At 39.7% G+C, this 19,527-nt stretch overlaps 1 protein-coding gene across 1 annotated transcript in view; it reads right to left on the reverse strand.

The window, feature by feature from the left end:
- The window catches only part of LOC135965277 (protein sel-1 homolog 2-like), an 87,163-nt gene that overhangs the window by 45,711 nt on the left and 21,925 nt on the right, over positions 1 to 19,527 (reverse strand). Inside the window, exon 6 of the mRNA XM_074003176.1 lies at positions 18,479 to 18,639. Coding sequence (XP_073859277.1) covers positions 18,479 to 18,639 — 161 coding nt within the window. The remainder of the gene's footprint in view (positions 1 to 18,478; positions 18,640 to 19,527) is intronic.

The following is a 19,527-nucleotide window of genomic DNA, read 5'->3' on the forward strand; positions in this document are numbered from 1 at the left end:
ACAGACACATTAAAGAATATCGGTGAAGAACAAGGCTGAAAACAGGAGTATTAGAAAAGTCTACATTCTGTATAATGAGTCTCCAGCTCTCTTTCCCAGAACTCTCATATTTATAACCCCACGCAGGAGGTATCGAAGATACCTCCTACTCTCTTACCCCAAGTAACCAATTTACCATCAACTTGCAGTGAATTTCACCTCTACAATGTCTCTCTAATTCATTTCTTTCAGCACCTGCTATTGTGAGTTAGTCTCAATTCTCATCAGGACAATTGTAGTAGTATCCAGGCTTGTTCTCCTCCTCTCCATTCTTCATGTATGGGTAGAGCCAAATCTGCTTATGTTGCCTTGGCCCTGTTTAGCACCTTTTAATGGCTTCCCATTGTTTTTTATTTTTATTTTTATTTATTTATTTTGAGACAGAGTCTTGCTATTGTCACCCAGGCTGGAGTGCAATGGCCTGATCTCGGCTCACTGCAACCTCCACCTCCCAGGTTCAAGTGATTCTCCTGCCTCACCCTCCCTAGTATCTGGGATTACAGGCGCCTGCCACCATGCCCAGATAATTTTTGTATTTTTCGTAGAGATGGGGTTTCACCATGTTGGCCAACTGGTCTCGAACTCCTGACCTCAGGTGATCTGCCTGTCTCGGCCTCCCAAAGTGCTGGGATTACAGGCATGAGCCACTGTGCCCAGCCTGTTTTTTATTTTTTAAATTTATTTATTTATTTTTAAAAAGATGCCATGTGACACTAACCCATTGTTTTTTAAATATTCTCTTGAGTATAATAAGTTGACACATTATCATCTGTAAATAATAATTTTGTAAGTTCTTTCATGTAACCCATTTCCTTTTATTTTATTGGGTAAAACTTCCAGAACAGTGTAATGAATTGTGGTCATGGCAAGTATTCTTTTTGTTTGTTTCTGATTTTAATATGGATGCCTGTTGTGGTTTGCTATTATATATACGTTTTGCTAATAATTTCAATTAAATGTTCTCCGTTTACTAACTTTTAGAATCAGAAACAAATGTTGAATTTTATCACTCTATTTTCAGCATGTATTATAATTATTTATATTTTTTCTTCTTAGCATATTAATAAAATTCACTTAATCAGCATTTACTAAGCAGATGGTGCTAGGTACTGTCCTCTTCACTGGAGGTTACAGAAATCAAAAAGAAAGTCAAAGCCTGTGTGCTTCTCTGGCAGAGGGTGGAAGGGCAGAAGGAACAAACTTCGTCCCTCAGGCCCTTTTATAAGGGCACCTAGTCCTATACAGGGGGCACCACCCTCATGGCTTAATCACCTCCTGAAAGCCTCACCTATTAATAATGTTATATTGGGCATTAAGTTTCAACATGAATTTTGGAGAGGACACAAACACTCAAATCACAGCAAGTACCATGAAGAAAACTGAAGCAGGATAAGTAGGTAGAAAGTGATACGGTGCTATTTTATTGAGATTAAGCTACAAAAATGTATTCTAATGTTGAATTATCTTAATATTTCTGGTTAAAAATCCTACTTGATTAAATTTCATGCTTTTCAATTTGCTAAAATTTTATTTAGAAACCTTATATTGGTGTTTATAAATGAAATCTGCCTGTTTTATTCTTCTGGATTCTTATTAAGGCATTTTAGAATGATATTTAAAGATCTTCTTTTTTAAAAATAATTTACATAATAGAAAAAAATTTATGATGGTTTTATTGTATAGAATTTCCTAGTAAAACTATCTGAGTGTAGTGTCTTTGGAGAGGCTTATCTTTGACATTTTCAATTTGTTCCATAGTTATAGGTCTAGTCAAGGCTCCTACCACATTGATATGAGTGTGACCTGTAATACCCTACAGGAGGAACTGATTTATATTTTCTGGAAAATGTCTTTATTTCATCTAGATTTTAATGTATTCACATAAAGTTGAATATAGCACTGTCTCATAATTGCTTATATTTCTTTCAATCTGTGGTTTTATTTTTAAATTCTCAATGTTACCCACTGGTTATTTTTTTAAAATTGTGATAGACTGGTATGTAACTCAGGGGCCCTGGGTTTTCCGGTACACACTGAAAAAGTGCCCACTTGTAACTGTTGCACCATGAGTTGTTTCAAAAAGTTCCTGGAAGAAGCTCAGCCCCAGAAAAACAAAAAACACTTGGATCCAGAGATGGTTGAGTAGGAGATGAACTTTGGCGAACTCTCATTGTTATCATCTTAAAAACCTGGCCCAGGGAGGAGCTTATTCTCTATTTTCTATACATGTGACATATGTAGAAACATAATCTGCCACTGCGCCTGTGCGGCCAGGACTCCTTGTCTACACACAATGATTCAGCTGACCAGCCCAAGACATGCTCGGTTTTCACGCCTGTTTGTGGGGGCACTGCTTTGGGGCACTACCTCTGGTGTCCTCCTTACTTGTTGCAAGCAATAAAATCCCCTTGTTAAATCCTCCTTGGTTATGGGCATTGGAGGCTCACCTGGCAACAACCAAATGCACCTATTGTGTGAGTAGCAGCTAGAGTTTTGTCCCTATTATTGGGGGCATTTTAAAGAATTAAAGAATTATCTCGTTTATATTTATGAAATAAGTGAGTTTGTTCTCTAATTCATTACATTGATTTCTGTTTCTATGTTTACTAATCCTTTTGTCCTACATTTATTTTGCTAGAGTTAATTTTTTTTCCTTTTTTTTTTTTTTTTGAGTCAGAGTCTTGCTCTGTCGCCCAGGCTGGAGTGCAGTGGCGTGATCTTGGCTCACTGCAAGCTTTGCCTCCTGGGTTCACGCCATTTTCCTGCCTCAGCCTCCTGAGTAGCTGGGACTACAGGTGCCCGCCACCATGCCTGGCTAATTTTTTGTATTTTTAGTAGAGATGGAGTTTCACTGTGTTAGCCAGGATAGTCTCAATCTCCTGACATCATGATCTGCCCGCCTTGGCCTCCCAAAGTGCTGGGATTACAAGCCTGAGCCACTGTGCCCGGCCATTTCTTGTTTATTAAAACACGTAAAGTTGTATATTTTCCTCTGCATCTGGCATTAGCCCTATTCCATAACTTTTACTATGTAGTATTATCATCATGATTAAGTGCTTAATATGTCAGTTCAATTTCGATTTTGCTATTAATTAGGAGACTTGTAATTTTATAAAAAATGTGACTAAGCTGTCTTTTTTTCATCATTTTGTAGTTTTATTGCTTCTAGTCAAAGCTACCATTTCTCAAATAAATTGAGATTTTTCTTTGTGGAATCATTTAAAAAAAATTTTTTTTTTGCAAATTTTTAAAAATTTTGTTTAGAATGCTTTTCTATATAGTCTTAATTTTGCATGTAGATGTAGTCAGGGAATACCTTTTGTCTGCCTGGATTTTCTGTCACAGCTGTTCATACTTTCATAACTTCAGTTAAGTTATGTGCATTATTGGTCCTACATGTGTCAAGTTTAATTGATATATACAATGTTCAAAAAGATTACGTTGAGATTTGGCATTAAAACAGAAGACTTTTAGGTGCTTTGGAAGGCGTAGAACAGAGCAGTAGAGTGCAGATTTCATATTGATAAAGCAAATATTCATTTGTAAGAAGAAGGACTACAACTTCCTATTTCCCTTCAAAGCAACAGTCAAGGTCCTAAAGAAACAAAGATATGCCAAAGCAGATTAAACTTTATTACTAAATTATATGCAAAAGGATTGGCTGTCACAGCCGAGCTATGCAACTGAAGGCAGGAGAAAATGCCAAATCCCTAGGAATCGCTGAAAAACTTCATCTGTGCTTGCTGAGAAAAGTGCATTCTACCCTTTCAATTCTGAATATAAGTACGCTTGTTACAGTTACTTTGGCTGTGGAACAAAGTACCCCAAAACTTAGTGTCATATAAAATCCATTTATTATGCTCCAAGATTCTGTGGATCAAGAATTGGGACAGGATACAATGGAGATAGCTTGTCTCTCGTCCATGATACTGGGGCCTTAGTTGTAAAACTCCAAGGCTGGGGACTGGAATCATCTGAAGACTTGCTCACTCGCATGTCGGGCAGTTGATGCCAGCTGTTGGCTGAGACCTCAGCTGCAACTAATGGGCAGAATACCTACATGTGGCCTCTCCATGTTGTGTGCTCTCTTCATGGTGGCAAGCACACTGAGACAGCCAGACCTATATCTTTTGTGTGTGTGTGTGATTTAGCCTTGGAAATGGTGTAATATTACTTTCATTAATCTTTATTGGTTGTAGTTACAAGCTCACCGATACAAAGGGAGAAAAGATGGACTCCATGTTTTCATGATATGTGTTAATGTTCTGACACAGCATGTGACACTAGAAATCTTTCTGTTGCCGTTTTGGGGGCAGGGAAAGTTACTACAATTCTCAACAAAAGCCAGACAAGTATAGAAATATCCCACTCCCTCTCAGTAATCTACAGGTCTTGCCCTATTCCATCTATTTTTTCTTCCCTTCCCTTCCTTTCCCCTTCCCTTCCCCTTCCCTTCCGCTTCCCTTCCCCTCCCTTCTTTCCTTTCTCTTTCTTTTCTTTTCTCTTTCTTTTTCTTTCTTTCTTTCTCTCTCTCTCTCTCTCTCTTTCTTTCTTTCTTCCTTCCTTCCTTCCTTCCTTCCTTCCTTCCTTCCTTCCTTCCTCTCTCTCTCTCTTTCTTTCTTTCTTCTTTCCTTTCTTTTGATAGGGTCTCACTCTATCACCCAGTCTGGAGTGCAGTGGTCCCATCTCAGCTCACTGCAACCTCTGCCTCTTGGTTCCAAAGGATTCTCCCACCACAGCCTCCCAAGTAGCTGGGACTACAGGTGCATGCCACCATGCTCGGCTAATTTTTTTTTTTTTTTGGTAGAGATGGGGTTTCACCATGTTGGCCAGGCTGGTTTCAAACTTCTGACCTCAAGTGATCTGCCTGTGCTCGGCCGCCCACAGTGCTGGGATTATAGGTGTGAGCCACCATGCCTGGCCTACTTTTCCTTTTTGTAATAGAATATTTCAAATGTATGAAAGTAGTCCGGGTGCAGTGGCTCACACCTGTAATCCCAGCACTTTGGGAGGCCAAGGTGGGCAGATCATTCCAGGAGATAGAGACCATCCCGGCCTACATGGTGAAACCCTGGCTCTATTAAAACACAAAACATTAGCCAAGTGTGGTGGCAGGTGCTTGTAGTCCCAGCTACTCGGGAGACTGAGGCAGGGGAATTGCTTGAACCTGGGAGACGGAGGTTGCAATGAGCCAAAATCGTGCCACTGCACTCCAACCTGGCAACAGAGTGAGACTCTGTCTCAAAATAAAATAAAATAAGTAATATAATCAACCCCATGGTATCTATCAGCCAATTTAATTATCCATTATCAACTGATAGTCAAGTCCATTTATACCCACACTGATTTCCCCCAGCCATCCAGTTTATTTTGAAGCAAATCTTAAGATAATATAGATTTCATCTGTAAATATTTTAATATGTACCTATAAAAGAAAATCCTTTTAAAATAACATAACTATAATACCACATCCACCTAAAAGCATTAATAGTAATTCCTTAACATCATCAGTCAGTATCTACATTTGCCCAATTGCCTTATAAGTTTTTTTCTTCTTTTTTCTTTAAGTTTGTTTATTTGAATTGGTATCCAAATATGATGAGTACTTTGCAACTGAGTGGCATGTTTCTTGCCTTTAAAAAAATCTTTTTAAAAAATCTTTAAAAAAAAATAGAGACAGGGTCCCACTATGTTGCCCAGGCTAGTCTTCAATTCCTGGGTGCAAGTGATCTTCCCGCCTTGGCCTCCCAAAATGTTGAACTTACAGGTGTCAGCCACCATGCCCTGCCTCTTAAGTCTTTTTTGATCTTTCAGGTTTTTTTTTCTTCCATTTTTATTTTAAGTTGAGGGGCACATGTGCAGGATGTGCAGGTTTGGTACATAGGTAAATGTTTGCCATGGTGGTTTGCTGCACAGATCATCCCATCACCTAGGTATTAAGCCTGGCATCCATTAGCTATTCTTCCTGATACTCTTTCTCCCTCCACAACCCCCCATCTGACTGGCCCCAGTGTGTGTGTTGTTCTCTCCCACGTGTCCATGTGTTTTCATGGAGACAGCTGGTGGGAGAGGGTCCCTGGAAAAATGCCAACCAGCCTGCACACTGGGGTGAAACTGCTGGTGGGAAGCACTCTAGCAGGGACTCTGGCCTTGCAAGAGTTCCTGTTTCCTCCTTTTCTTCCTTTTGCACCCAATAAAGCCCTGTCTTATTCAGCATTCAAATTATCTGTGAGCCTGAATTTTCATGGCTGTGGGACAAAGAACCCCATCTTTAGCTGAACTAGGGAAAAGTCCTGCAACATCATCATTCAGCTCCCACTTATAAGTAAGAACATGTGGTATTTGGTTTTCTGTTCCTGCCTTAGTTTGCTGAGGATAATGGCTTCTAATTCCATCCATGTCCCTGCAAAGGGCATGATGTCTAGTATTCCATGGTATATATGTACCACATTTTCTTTATCCATTCTATCACTGATAAGCATTTAGGTTGATGTTATGTCTTTGCTATTGTGAAATAGTGCTGCAATGAACATATGCATGCATCAATCAATTTATTTGTCCTGTAGAGTTACTCTTAGTCATTATTTTGCTAATTGAAACACTATTTTCTGTAAATTGGTAGGCAGACTTAGAGGGTTGTTCAAACTTATTGTAACTTATTTGACAAGACTGTCTCGTAGAAAGTACTATGTTTTCCATCAGGAGGTGCATAATTTATTGTCTCTGCTTTGTGAAACTAGAAGCCACTGATGAGCTTGCTTAGGTCTGATGTAGGGCAGACAAGCCCTAAAGTGGGGCTTAGCCTGTGAGGGTTCTTGGCTTTGCTCAGGAAAGAATTCAAGGGTGAGCTGGCGGTAGGGTGGAAGAAAACAGCTTCATTGAAGCAGCAGTGTTAGAGCTTCAGCAGTGTTACAGCTTTGTAACTGCTCCTGAAGAGCAGGGCTACCCCTCAGGCAGTGTGCTGAGTAGCAGTGCAGGGCAGCTCTGCAGTCATATTCATACCTACTTTTTTTGTTGTTTTTGTTTTTTTGTTTTGTTTTGTGTTTGAGACAGAGCCTCACTCTGTCACCCAGGCTGGAGTGCAGTGGTGCCATCTCGGTTCACTGCAACCTCTGCCTCATGGGTTCAAGTGATTCTCCTTCCTCAGCCTCTCAAGTAGCTGGGATTACAGTTGCCCACTACCACACCTAGCTAATTTTTGTATTTTTGATAGAGACAGAATTTCACCATGTTGGCCAGGCTGGTCTCAAACTCCTGACTTCAAGCAATCCACCCACCTCAGCCTTCCAAAGTGCTGGAATTACAGCCATGAGCCACTGCGCCTGGCCGTCATACCTACTTTTAATTACATATAGATTAAGGGGTGGTTTATGCAGAAATTTCCAGGAAAAGGGTAGTAATTTCTGGGTTGTCAGCTCATTGCCATGGAAAAGGGCAGTAACGCCAGGGTGTTGCCATGGCAATGGTAAACTGACATGGCACATTGGTGAGTGTGTCTTATGGAAAGTTGCTTCTACCTCATCCCTGTTTTAGCTAGTACTCAATTGGGTCCAGTGTCCAAGCTTTACCTCTGGAATCGAGTCCCACCTCCTATCTCGGATCCACTGATTCATTAGGGGTGGCAATGAAGACATTATAATTCTGTCATTCCTTCTTCATTTATTAGCTGAAATAATTCTGAAAGAAAACTGTCACCTATACTCTATTGTGCAGAATAGGCAAGGTAAATACTTGACTCCCTTTATCAGTTTTCAAAATAATGTGAGTTGGTTCTTTAATGTCCCCCGAAGTGATGAATGAGTGTTGTTTCTAGGTATCATTATGAACAAATGAATTTAAATAGATTTTAGATGTTTCAGTCCATTGCCATCATTATTCATTTTGGTGCTTGATCGTTCCAGCTTTAGCCGGTGGGAGCCTATTTGAGTTGGCTCCTCCATCCCTTGGTCATGACCCTAATTTCCTGACACCATCCTTCCTATCGGGTATGATAAGATATTTTAAGATCGTCTTGTACATTTCTTCCCCACACCTGGAATTTGACATTTTCCAAATTGCTGGTCCCTTTTTAGTAGAAGAGGACTTCTGGTTTTTGCTTTAAAAATAGTTGTTTTGAGAGGAGAGGGTTAATATCTAAATTTAACTTTTAAAATATTTTTGTCAAATTAATCAATGCACGTATATTAAAAGTTAAAATTCTGGCTGGGCGCAGTGGCTCACACCTGTAATCCCAGCACTTTGGGAACTGAGGTGGGCAGATTATGAGGCCAAGAGATCAAGACCATCCTGGCTAAAATGGTGAAACCTCGTCTCCACTAAAAATACAAAAATTAGCTGGACGTGGTAGTGGGGGCCATAGTCCTAGCTACTCGGGAGGCTGAGGCAGGAGAATCGCTTGAACCTGGGAGGCGAAAGTTGCAGTGAGCTGAGATCATGCCACGGCACTCCAGCCTGGGCAACAGAGAGAGGCTCCTTCTCAAAAAAAAAAAAAAATTAAAATTAAAATGGTTCTGAAGAGCAGTTCAACCACTTTTAATGATTTCAACTGTTTTGATAATTACCATTGTTATGACTAGATAAATTGCTGTTGCTTAATTTACATATTTCACACATTATCTATGGATGTGCTATGGTAGATGATGATTTAGATCATCAGTGTCACTTTCTCATGGCTCCTCCTCACTCCTCTCAGTAGAGTCATTTTTTGTCAGAACAGAATTGTAAAAGTCTGCTTGAGTGTTTCTAGTATTTGCAAGGTTCTACTCATTTGGAACTCATGATTTCTGTCACTATTCTTAGACGTTCATTCCACACACTTATGTGTGCCATTGGTAATATGCCTTTCTTTCTATCCTTCTTATTAGCAACACTCTAGTCTTAGCTATTCAACTTACTAGTCGAAGAAGTATTTAGGAGGCCGAGGTGGGCGGATCACTGGAGGTCAAGAGTTCAAGACCAGCCTGACCAACATGGTGAAACCCTATCTCTACTAAAACAAAAGTTAGGTGGGCATGGTGGTAAGCCTGTAATCCCAGCTACTCGTGAGGCTGAGGCAGGAGAATCACCTGAACCTGGGGGGAGATGGAGATGGCAGTGAGCCAAGATCGTGCCACTGCACTTTAGCCTGGGTGACAAAGCAAGACTCCATCTCAAAAAAAAAAAAAAAAAAAAGTATTTGAAACCCATAGGGTCACGAGCAGAATCCCGGGAGGGTCACGAGCAGAATCCTGTGGAGTACTTCAGAGACCTGCTTTCACCTTGACATTATCATTACTGTTAGCACTCTCCAACTGCCATTATCAAGTCCACATTTTTATTTTTGAGAATATCATGTGAGACTGTAAAATGTCTTCCAAAAATCAAAATACATCAAGGTCTTACAATTCAATTAAAACAAAAGTACATCATTTTTTAGGTTTATTATAATTTCAATTATATTTATTACAATTTCCAGTACAAAGAACTCCTTAAATTTGGAAATTGACTATGGAGTTCATTTCCTAAACACATTATAGCTCTAATATGCAGTTTATAAGCATAACTTGTGTCACTTATTTAATATATACACCAAAAATTAAAAATATATATGTATTTGGCCGGGCGCAGTGGCTCATGCCTGTGATCCCAGCATTTTGGGAGGCCGAGGTGAGAGGATCACTTGAGGTCAGGAAGTTTGAGACCAGCCTGGCCAACATGGTGAAACCCTGTCTCTACTAAAAGACAAAAGTTAACTGGGTGTGGCGATGTGAGCCTGTAATCCCAGTTACTTGGAGGTTAAGGCAGGAGAATCATTTGAAGCTGGGAGGCAGAGGTTGTACTGAGACGAGATGGCGCCACTGTACTCCAGCCTGGGTGACAAAGCAAGACTCCCTCTCAAAATAAACAAACAAATAAATAGACATATACATAAATACTCTATGATTCTGCCAATTCCTCTGATCACAAACATTCCTCTTTTAGGAAAGTGGACCATAAAGGCTGTTTCTGCCAATAGAAGGCGTCTGGGATCCTGGTACTCCTCTAACCCTTGTAATATTTATATATATATGGCTAAATTGGCTCTTTTTGAGGATATCTTCTGCCAATATTAGATTTTTATTTTTCTTGCAACTCTTGGCAATTTTTGATTCTGCTCAATTTAGAATCTAATTTAGTTATGCAGAAACATTGATGTAAACAAATATACTGACCTTTTTTTAATAAGAAAATAAATATACTGTTCTATTGAGTTGGGGTTATATTTTAAGATACTTTCACCAACAGTGGATCCTTTTGTGTGGTGCCTAGCAAACTATTTGGCCTGATCCTCCTGGAGAAATCTGTGAGCTCAGGAAGTTGTGAAGTGTGTTGTATGAGAGTTATAGTTCCATTCTGTGACTGGGGAGGGGCGTATTCCTCAGTATAAAGCTCACTCTTAAATGTAAAGAATCAAACCATGCTTTTACCAGCCTCAAATCATCAACCCAGGGTTACACTTCCACTCTCTTTAGCAGAAAACTAACAATGCGTGATTTTGAATTAATTCTCTGGAGGGCTGAGCTTTAATTTAATTTTTTAAATACTACTTGAAGTATGCCAGGACACTAGAGGAAGTCTTATGATCTTATGGGTTATCATGTAGTAAATATGCTGATTATAGTAAGCACGGTCCTATACTTTTTTTTTTTTTTTTTTTGAGACGGAGTCTCGCTCTGTCACCCAGGCTGGAGTACAGTGGCGCAATCTCGGCTCACTGCAATCTCCGCCTCCCAGGTTCACGCCATTCTCCTGCCTCAGCCTCCCGAGTAGCTGGGACTATAGCCGCCCACCACTGCACCCGGCTAATTTTTTGTATTTTTAGTAGAGACGGGGTTTCACTGTGTTAGCCAGAATGGTCTCAATCTGCTGACCTCGTGATCCGCCAGCCTCGGCCTCCCAAAGTGCTGGGATTACAGGCGTAAGCCACCGCGTCCGGCCTGTCCTATACCTTAATACTTGGGCATTGTCACTTACCAACTTTAGTCCAATTTTAGTATTGGTCCTTTTCTGAGATAAAGGTGAGATAAAATGATATGGATTACAGAATGATTAAATCTTAATCCAGAAAAGAAAAATGTTGTGAATTGAAAGAGAAAGCGACATAATAGTGATGATACCAATGACACTATCAGTGGTTTGTAAAGGTCAAGTTCTGCAAATTGTTTGTAAGACTTGTTTATTTTTCCTTTCCTTTTTTTTTTTTTTTTGGAGACAGAGTTTCACTCTTGTCGCCTAGGCTGGAATGCAATGGTGCAATCTCGGCTCACTGCAACCTCCACCTCCTGGGTTCAAGCGATTCTCCTGCCTCGGCCTCCCAAGTAGCTGGGATTACAAGCATGCACCACCACACCCAGCTAATTTTTGTATTTTTAGTAGAGACGCAGGTTCACCATGTTGGCCAGGCTGATCTCAAACTCCTGACCTCAAGTGATCCACCCACCTCGGCCTCCTGAAAAGCTGGGATTACAGGCATGAGCCACCACACCCGGCTCTATAATTTAAATTTGGAATAAACAAAGAAAATGTGGAATCTTTGCCATTAAAATAGAATTATTATAGAATCATAAAGCATGATAAAATAGGCAAACATATCTTTCTCTTTTATATGTCAGTGATGTTTATTTTTACATGATAGAATGAATTTTTTTTATAATCCACAGCAAAACTATTTTAAACTATGTAACCAAGGAAGTGTATACATCTAAGTTAAATATTTTTTTTTCTGATATCAAAGGTAATACATACCCATGAATAAAATATTTAGAGGAAAAAAAATCAGAGAAATATTTTTAGAAAGAAAATAGGTGGCTCATGCCTGTGATCCCAGTGCTTTGGAAAGCTGAGTTTGGAGGATCACTTGAGGCCAGGAGTTTGAGACCAGCCAGGGCAACATAGTGAGATCTTGTCTTTAAAACAAAATTAACAAACTATTAGCCTGGTATGGTGGCCTGTGCTTGCAGTCCTAGCTACTTGGGGGCTGAAGTGGGAGGATTGTTTGAGCCCAAGAGGTTGAGGGTACAGTGAGCCATGATTGTGTCCCTGCACTCTAGCCTGGTCAATGGAGCAAGATCTTGTCTCAAAAACAAATAAACCTAGAACATAATCGCCACATATAGTACCACACTTAGAGATCACCACTATTAAATTAAGTTTTAAGGGCAATACAATGCAAATGAGTAATTTCCCCTTCCTTCCTTCCTTCCTTCCTTCCTTCCTTCCTTCCTTCCTTCCTTCCTTCCTTCCTTCCTTCCTTCCTTCCTTCCTTCCTTCTCTCTTCTCTCTCTTTCTCTTTTTATTTGAGGGACAGGATCTGGTTCTGTTGCCCAGGCTGGAGTGTAGTGACATGATCACGGCTCACTGCAGCCTCGACCTCCTTGGCTGAAGTGATCCTCCCACCTCAGCCTCCCAAGTAGCTGGGACTACAGGCACATCCCGGCACGTGCCAGCACTCCTGGCTAATACTTTTTTTTTTTTGGGGGGGGGGGTAGAGATAGGGCCTTACTATGTTGCCCAGGGTAGTCTTGAACTCCTGGGCTCAAGTGATTTCCTGCCTCAGCCTCCCAAAGTGTTAGGATTGCAGGCATGAGTCACCATGCCTGGCTGATCCATTTCTTGGTTTTTTGTTTTTTGTTTTTTTCTTTGAGAAAGGGTTTTGCTCTGTTGCCCAGGCTGGAGTGTCGTGGTATGAACACAGCTCACAGCAGCCTTGACCTGCTGGGCTCAAGTAGTCCTTCTGCCTTGGCCTCCCGAGTAGCTGGGACCACAGGCGTACACCATCATGCTCAGCTAATTTCAATTTTTGTAATTTTGTAGAGACAGGGTTCTCATCATGTTGCCCAGGCTGGTCTTAAAATCCTGGGCTCAAGCAATCCCCCTGCTTCAGCCTCCCAAAATGTTGGGAATACAGGCGTGAGCCACCGTGTCTGGCCATTTTTGACTCTTAAAGCAAATGAGATTTCATCCAACCTTCTTGTCTGGCAAATTAACAAATTTCCTATCAAGGACAGTTCATCAATATTAAGGAGAGAGTGAGTCATTGTAATTCTAATTTCTGCTTCCTGGATGAGAAATGAGAAATAGAAAAATATATAACTAATCTACCTCCAGCTTGGTAAAGTATAATATTTTATAGGACATCTTCTAGGGTATGTTGTTTGAAATTTCCTCTATTTCCACCATTTTCATGAAGACTATTCCGTTAATTAATAGTTCTCATTATTTGAAAGGTACAGAATCTCTGAAAATCAATTTAATGGACTCTGTTTATAACCTTAATTGCTTTTGTTGCCCTTATCTGGGTTTCCTTCAGTTTATTTGAATTTTTGCAAGGTAAACCACTGAAGGTGCATGAAAAAAAGTAATTCTGCCTCCTTTCCTCCCTCCAGCTTTCCTTTGTACATAGCCAGAAGTTGCATTTCTTCCCTTCTGTCTCCTTAATGCCACTTTAATAGGAATTCCTATGTTTTTGTTCTTGTTATTGTTAAATAGGGTCCCTACCAGACCTCTGGCACTCCAGGCTCCTCTCATCTGTTATATTTCAGTATTTCTGATTGTTCTTCCCTTTCCCCTCAGAGATAGTAGATGTCTTCATTCTCTCTTCTCTCAATCTCGCTGTCTCTCTCTCATTCTCTCTCCCTCTTTCTCCAGTTTCTTTACCCACATTTCTGTTGCTATGTTGTCCTCACAGTTCCCAACACTTCCAGCAGTGCGGGCAGGATTTCTGTACCAGGCTGGCACAAACAACCCAAGAAGAAAGGTGGTCACTGGGCCAGCCTTATTAGAGAGCTGTGGGCAGGATGGCCTGTGGCCAGTCTGGTTCTAGCAACCAGCCATCAAACTATTGTTTGTGGCACAGAAGCTCTTTAACAAGTTGTTCTTTGCACAAGGAAATACACCAACTGCAAGGCGACTTGCTGCTGGAAACAGATTTTGCTATAGTGGTGACAGGGATGATAGTCAAAATATAGAACTGAATCCATCAAAGCACTGGAATTTAATCCAGCTATAGTGCTGGGGGCAGGATCCTGGAGGCTCCCTGCTTATCCAGATGTTAACACCTATGCTTGCTAGATCATGGGAATTTTTGGGGCAGGGGAATTCTAGTGAGGAATAAGGGTGGATGTTAGGGAGGGCATAAGAGAGGGTTGGGCAGATACTTGTAAATCAATCAATATCATAACGTTTTAGTGTTTTAATAAACAGAGGGTGGGTGTGGTGGCTCAGCACTTTGGGAGGCCAAGGAGGGTGGATCACCTGAGGTCAGGAGCTTGAGACCAGCCTGGCCAACATGGTGAAACCCCTTCTCTACTAAAAATACAAAAATTAGCCAGGTGTGGTGGCACAGCCTGTTTCAGTTTCTCAGGAGGCTGAAAGCAGGAGAATCTCTTGAACCTGGGAGGTGGAGGTTGCAGTGAGCCAAGATCACTCCACTGCACTCCAGCCTGGGCAACGAATGAGACTCCATCTCAAATAACCAAACCAAACCAAAACAAACAATAACAACAACAACAACAACAACAACAAACTTGTTCAACTGAATTTTGCATACCAGGTCAATGTCAGCCTTTTGGGCCATAAGTTTGTCCTCACTCATTTTCTGTCTTCTGGTTCTCCTTGAGACCAAAACACACATATCTAAGTAAATATCCCCATTTTACAGAAGAGGAAATTGAGCCCCAGAGAGGACAAGTCATTAGGGGTCAGCTGGAGCTGAGATGTAAAGCCAGAACTAACTGACCCCAAAGACAATGCTGTTGAGACTAAAATTGTTACACAACAATAGTCATTAATGTTCTTTAACATTTGCTAAGGACTCTTGAAGGTATTTTTTGGTTCTTATGGCAACATTGTGAAGTAGTGTGGGTATTATTATCAATCTCTTTTTACCCTAAGATAATAGATACAGGTCTGGGAAACCCAAGGTTTAGAGAAGTAACTTCTTCAGAGATACTAAAAGAATAAACAAAAGATGGAAGAGCTATTATGTGGTAGAATATATGGACTCACATATGGTCAAAACTTCTGACTTGGGAACCTCTTCTCTGCCACCACGCTATGCCACCCTGAAGTCTGTAACTGTACATTTCTTAGAGTACTGTCTCAACAGTGCCTGTTTTTCTCTGCAAAGATGACTGTAATAATTCATGACCTGTGGTTAGACATTTAGAGTTGTTCCTCCTGGCACTGGATTGGCACTCAGCCAATTACATTCTTCCACATGATTCTCCTTAAAACCAAAGGCAAAAAAAGAAACAAAAAATGGCAAGCAACTGATGGTCACTTAACTGGGATTTGAGGATATTTGTGGCCATGTGATAACCACACTACTTAGAGTAACACTAGCTAGATGTAACTGACTAGATGTAACTACATTAGCTAAAGTAACACAAATTAGATGCAATAACCACATTACCTAGAGTAAAACTCCGACTTCGACTCTAAAATCCATGTGTTTTAGGAACCATTCATGTAAGTTTGGAACTTCTTTTCTGGGAGTAATTAATATTTTGACCTTGTATCAAATGCTTTATTTATATACAAACAAGTGAAATCTTTGATATTTCCTTTATCCAATATTCTAGACTGAGTGTAAATGTCACTTCTTCCTTGAAACACTCTTTACCTGCCCTAGGCAGAACTAGCCAGACCCTCTTCTGTGACTAAAGCACTTTATACGTACCTTAACTGTAGTCCACCTAAATTGTGCTGCTATTATTTGTATTTCAGGTTGACCTAGGAGGACTCTGACCTAGTAATCTTTTTCTCCCCATTAACTACATTATGTTTGACACATAGTAGCTATCCAAGAAACAACTGTTGACTTATTAACTAATGTATACACACACTAAGAAAATAAATTCATGTTGACATAGTTTGGAAAGAAATTAGGTGTTGCAATTTTTAGTGGTGGGAGTGAGGGTAACATTTGGTCTTTAGTGATACCATTTTTAGTGGAAGAAACTGTTATCTGTGTTAACATTTGGTCTGTCTTGGAACTTTATATTTTTGATTAAGCAAATACAGGGAATGAAGGTTTAATAGCTCTCATATTTTATTATAACATTTACAAATCTGTTTATTGCATTATTTCACATGTAATTTCAAGAAAGAGTCCCTGATGTAAAAGCAGTATTCGGCAACTTAATTTAAATGATGATGATTTAAATAATGTAAAATGATGATGTCGGTCTGTATATATTAACATGGAAAGACATCTATGATACATTGTTAAGTGATTAAAGAGCAAGTTAGGAAGGAGCAACTAAAGTATTAGCTCGTTTTTGTAAAAAAAGAAAATTCTATGGAGTTTTGGAAAATATTCCAGAAGAATAATATTGGAGTAATAATATTATTTATATCCTCCTCCTTGCTTAAATCTTGTATCCTTTAACCAATATCTCCCTAATCCCCACTCCCCACATTTCCTTTCTCTATAATGAAAGATTACAGTGCTCCAGGTATGAAACTGTCTTCCCACATTATTTTAATCCTCACAATAACTCCATAAATTCACTTAAAATTAATTAATTAATTCCTCGTTCAACTTATAATTCTTGTCCCAGGCATTGTGTTAAATGGTAGAGATATAGCAGTGAACCAGAAGGATGCAGTACCCAATGTTTCATCATTATCTTAACTTTACAGATGAAAATTAGTGAGGTTGCCCCATCCACCAGGGGTCTTCCAGTCCAACTTCTGGTTCAACTAAACATACAGACTCACAGGACACCCATGGGCTATGTCGCCACCAGTGTATGAAGACAGGTATGGCATAGTAACCACAGTATGCCAACAGGGCAGCATCTGTACTTTTTTTTCTGTGGGAATTCTTTTTTTTGTTTGTTTTGTTTTGAGATGGAGTCTTGCTGTGTTGCCCAGGCTGGAGGGCAGTGGTGCAATCTCAGCTCACTACAACCTCCACCTCCCAGGTTCAAGCAATTCTCCTCCTCAGCCTCTCAAGCAGCTGCAATTACAGGCATGTGCCATGATGCCCAGCTAATTTTTGTATTTTTAGTAGAGATGGGGTTTCACCATGTTGCCCAAGTTGGTCTCGAACTCCTGGCCTCAAGTGATCCACCCACTTCGGCCTCCCAAAATGCTGAGATTACAGGCATGAGCTACTGCACCTGGCCCAATTTTTTCTGTGGGAGTTCTTACAGCAGAATTCATACATTCTTCCAGGAACCACCATCTTTGGTCCTTCAGAAGATGGCTCAGATGCAAGGAGATGAGACCCACACTGGGTGGATGCAGGAGCCACCCTGACTTAAAAGCCTCATTCTCAATGTGACAACTCCATAGGCACAGTGTCCATAAGAAGTACTACCTTCATCTGGTATTTATAGTTCATGATCTTTTCTCCCAATTCAAAGGCAGTTTGCCAATCAGAGGTCATTTCTACCAGAAGCAAGGTTAACTAAAAATATAGTTGGCATTTTATTCCTATCAGATCACCAGGAAAACAGAACTAGAGAGTGAAACAAAGGTCAAATTTTCGTGCAGAAGAAGGTGAAAGGGTTTTGTAAAGTAGCTTATTCAATAAACAAATGAAAGAGTAGATTCAGACTTAGGTCTGTCTGACTCCAAGTCTAGCTTCTGAACTTCACTGGATAGTAACAAATGTGATCTCTGGGGGGAAAGCTTTTAGATTACTTTCTTTTTCATACTTTCTGAATTCTCAGATTTTTTTCCATAATCAGAAAAAAAGGTTTTCATAGTAAAGACTACAGCAACATGAAAATATGCTTTTGCTATAGCATTAAGTGAAAGTAGCCAGAAGCAAAATGATATATGCAATTGCCCCGTGATTAGGATGATGTAAAAAGAGAAACGCACAAAGAAAGAAGCCAAGCAGAAGTACAAAGCAGTCCTAACAGTAGTTGAATCAAGATGGTTGGCTTGGAAAAAGCTTTTTTTCTCCTGTTTTCCAGATTTTCTATGAAATGGTGATGTTATTCTTGGAATAAAATGGAATGCATTTATTAAAATAGAAAAGGAATTACATTTAGCTTATAAAATATTTGAAATGTAAAAATCATGCAAACATATCACCCTAAGATAATATATATAGTTTCATATTTCTACATATAGGTGAATACATTTTATATAAAATTTAGCTGTTGGGGGTTCGGAAGTCCCAAATTATCTGAAAACACGTGCATGGTCATGGACAATAGAAAGGTGGATTAGAAAGCAGTTCTGTTCCATTCCCAAAAGTCATGCATGGAGCTAGAACAATTTGCCCAGGGCAGCTTCTGCTGCACTCCTGCCCTGACACCACTGTTTCAGTGCATTACAGTAACCTCCCTAGACTGGATTCATGCAACAAAGCTGGAATACTATTGCTCAATTCCTTTCACATGCTGTCTATAGTTATTTCAGGATAGAGCTATTTAAGGTTTCATTTTCCTTCAAAACTCACATTTTGGGCTTTACATGATCCTTCTTTAGCCAAGGACTCATATAATTGGATAGCTGCTGTTATATTTTGCATGCCAAAATTTCCAAATAGCAAAGCGTCAGCCATTTTCTCCATAGCTTTCAAGTTTCCCATGTCAGCTGCTTTGGCAAAAAGTAGGTAGGCTGTGTTTCAAGAATATGAAGTCAAGTTTGATTTTCAAAAATGAAATTTTCTTCTCCCTCTTCAATACTATTCATACTACTTCTCTCTGACAAGCAGGGACCAGTTGTCATACAGTTTAGTGAAGTTCATTACATCTCTAGATCAGTAGATTTTTTTCATTCCTAAAGCAGTCCTAAGGTTATAATTTCAAATATATCTCACAAACAATAAAACGACTAAAAAGGAGAAATATATAAGATACACCATCTTATGCACTGATACAGAAATATGTAAGGTACACCATCTTATACACTGAGTAAGCTTATACACTGAGTAAAGTGAAAAATTGAGGAATTTATCCTAAAATAGGGAACTCTCCCATGGCCACCACCATTATTTATGAATATTTGTTTTATAAAATAAATTCTGAAAAAAATAAGAATAATCAAAATTGGAATGTAACCTCTAGGAAGTTGCTATCAGGAGTATGATGATCCCTTCATATCTTAAAATAATTTGCTAAACAGAATATATTCTTCAACACAGCAAAGTCAGACTCTTTGGAAATACAATAGTGAAACAAAACCTTAATGGCTCGGGCTCTAGATTCTGACTGCCTGGTTCAAATCCTGGTCCCACCACTTACTAGTTGGAGAACTTCAGCCAAGTTATATAACTTCTCTGTGACCCTCTAATCTATGAAATGGGGATAGTATTATAGCACCCGCTTCATAGGGTTGCTGTGAAGATTAAACAAGACAATCGTGGGAAGTGCTTGGCATTGTGACTGGCATAGAGTAAGCACTCAGTACATTTAGCTATTATTATTGGGACTGTTGCACTGATTCTAAAGTTTTATAGCATGGTAATTGTTCTCCTATAATTAGGTGGTAAGTGGTGTGAACATT

Source organism: Macaca fascicularis, chromosome 10 (genome assembly GCF_037993035.2).
Source record: "Macaca fascicularis isolate 582-1 chromosome 10, T2T-MFA8v1.1".
In the NCBI taxonomy this organism is placed as follows: Eukaryota; Metazoa; Chordata; class Mammalia; order Primates; family Cercopithecidae; genus Macaca; species Macaca fascicularis.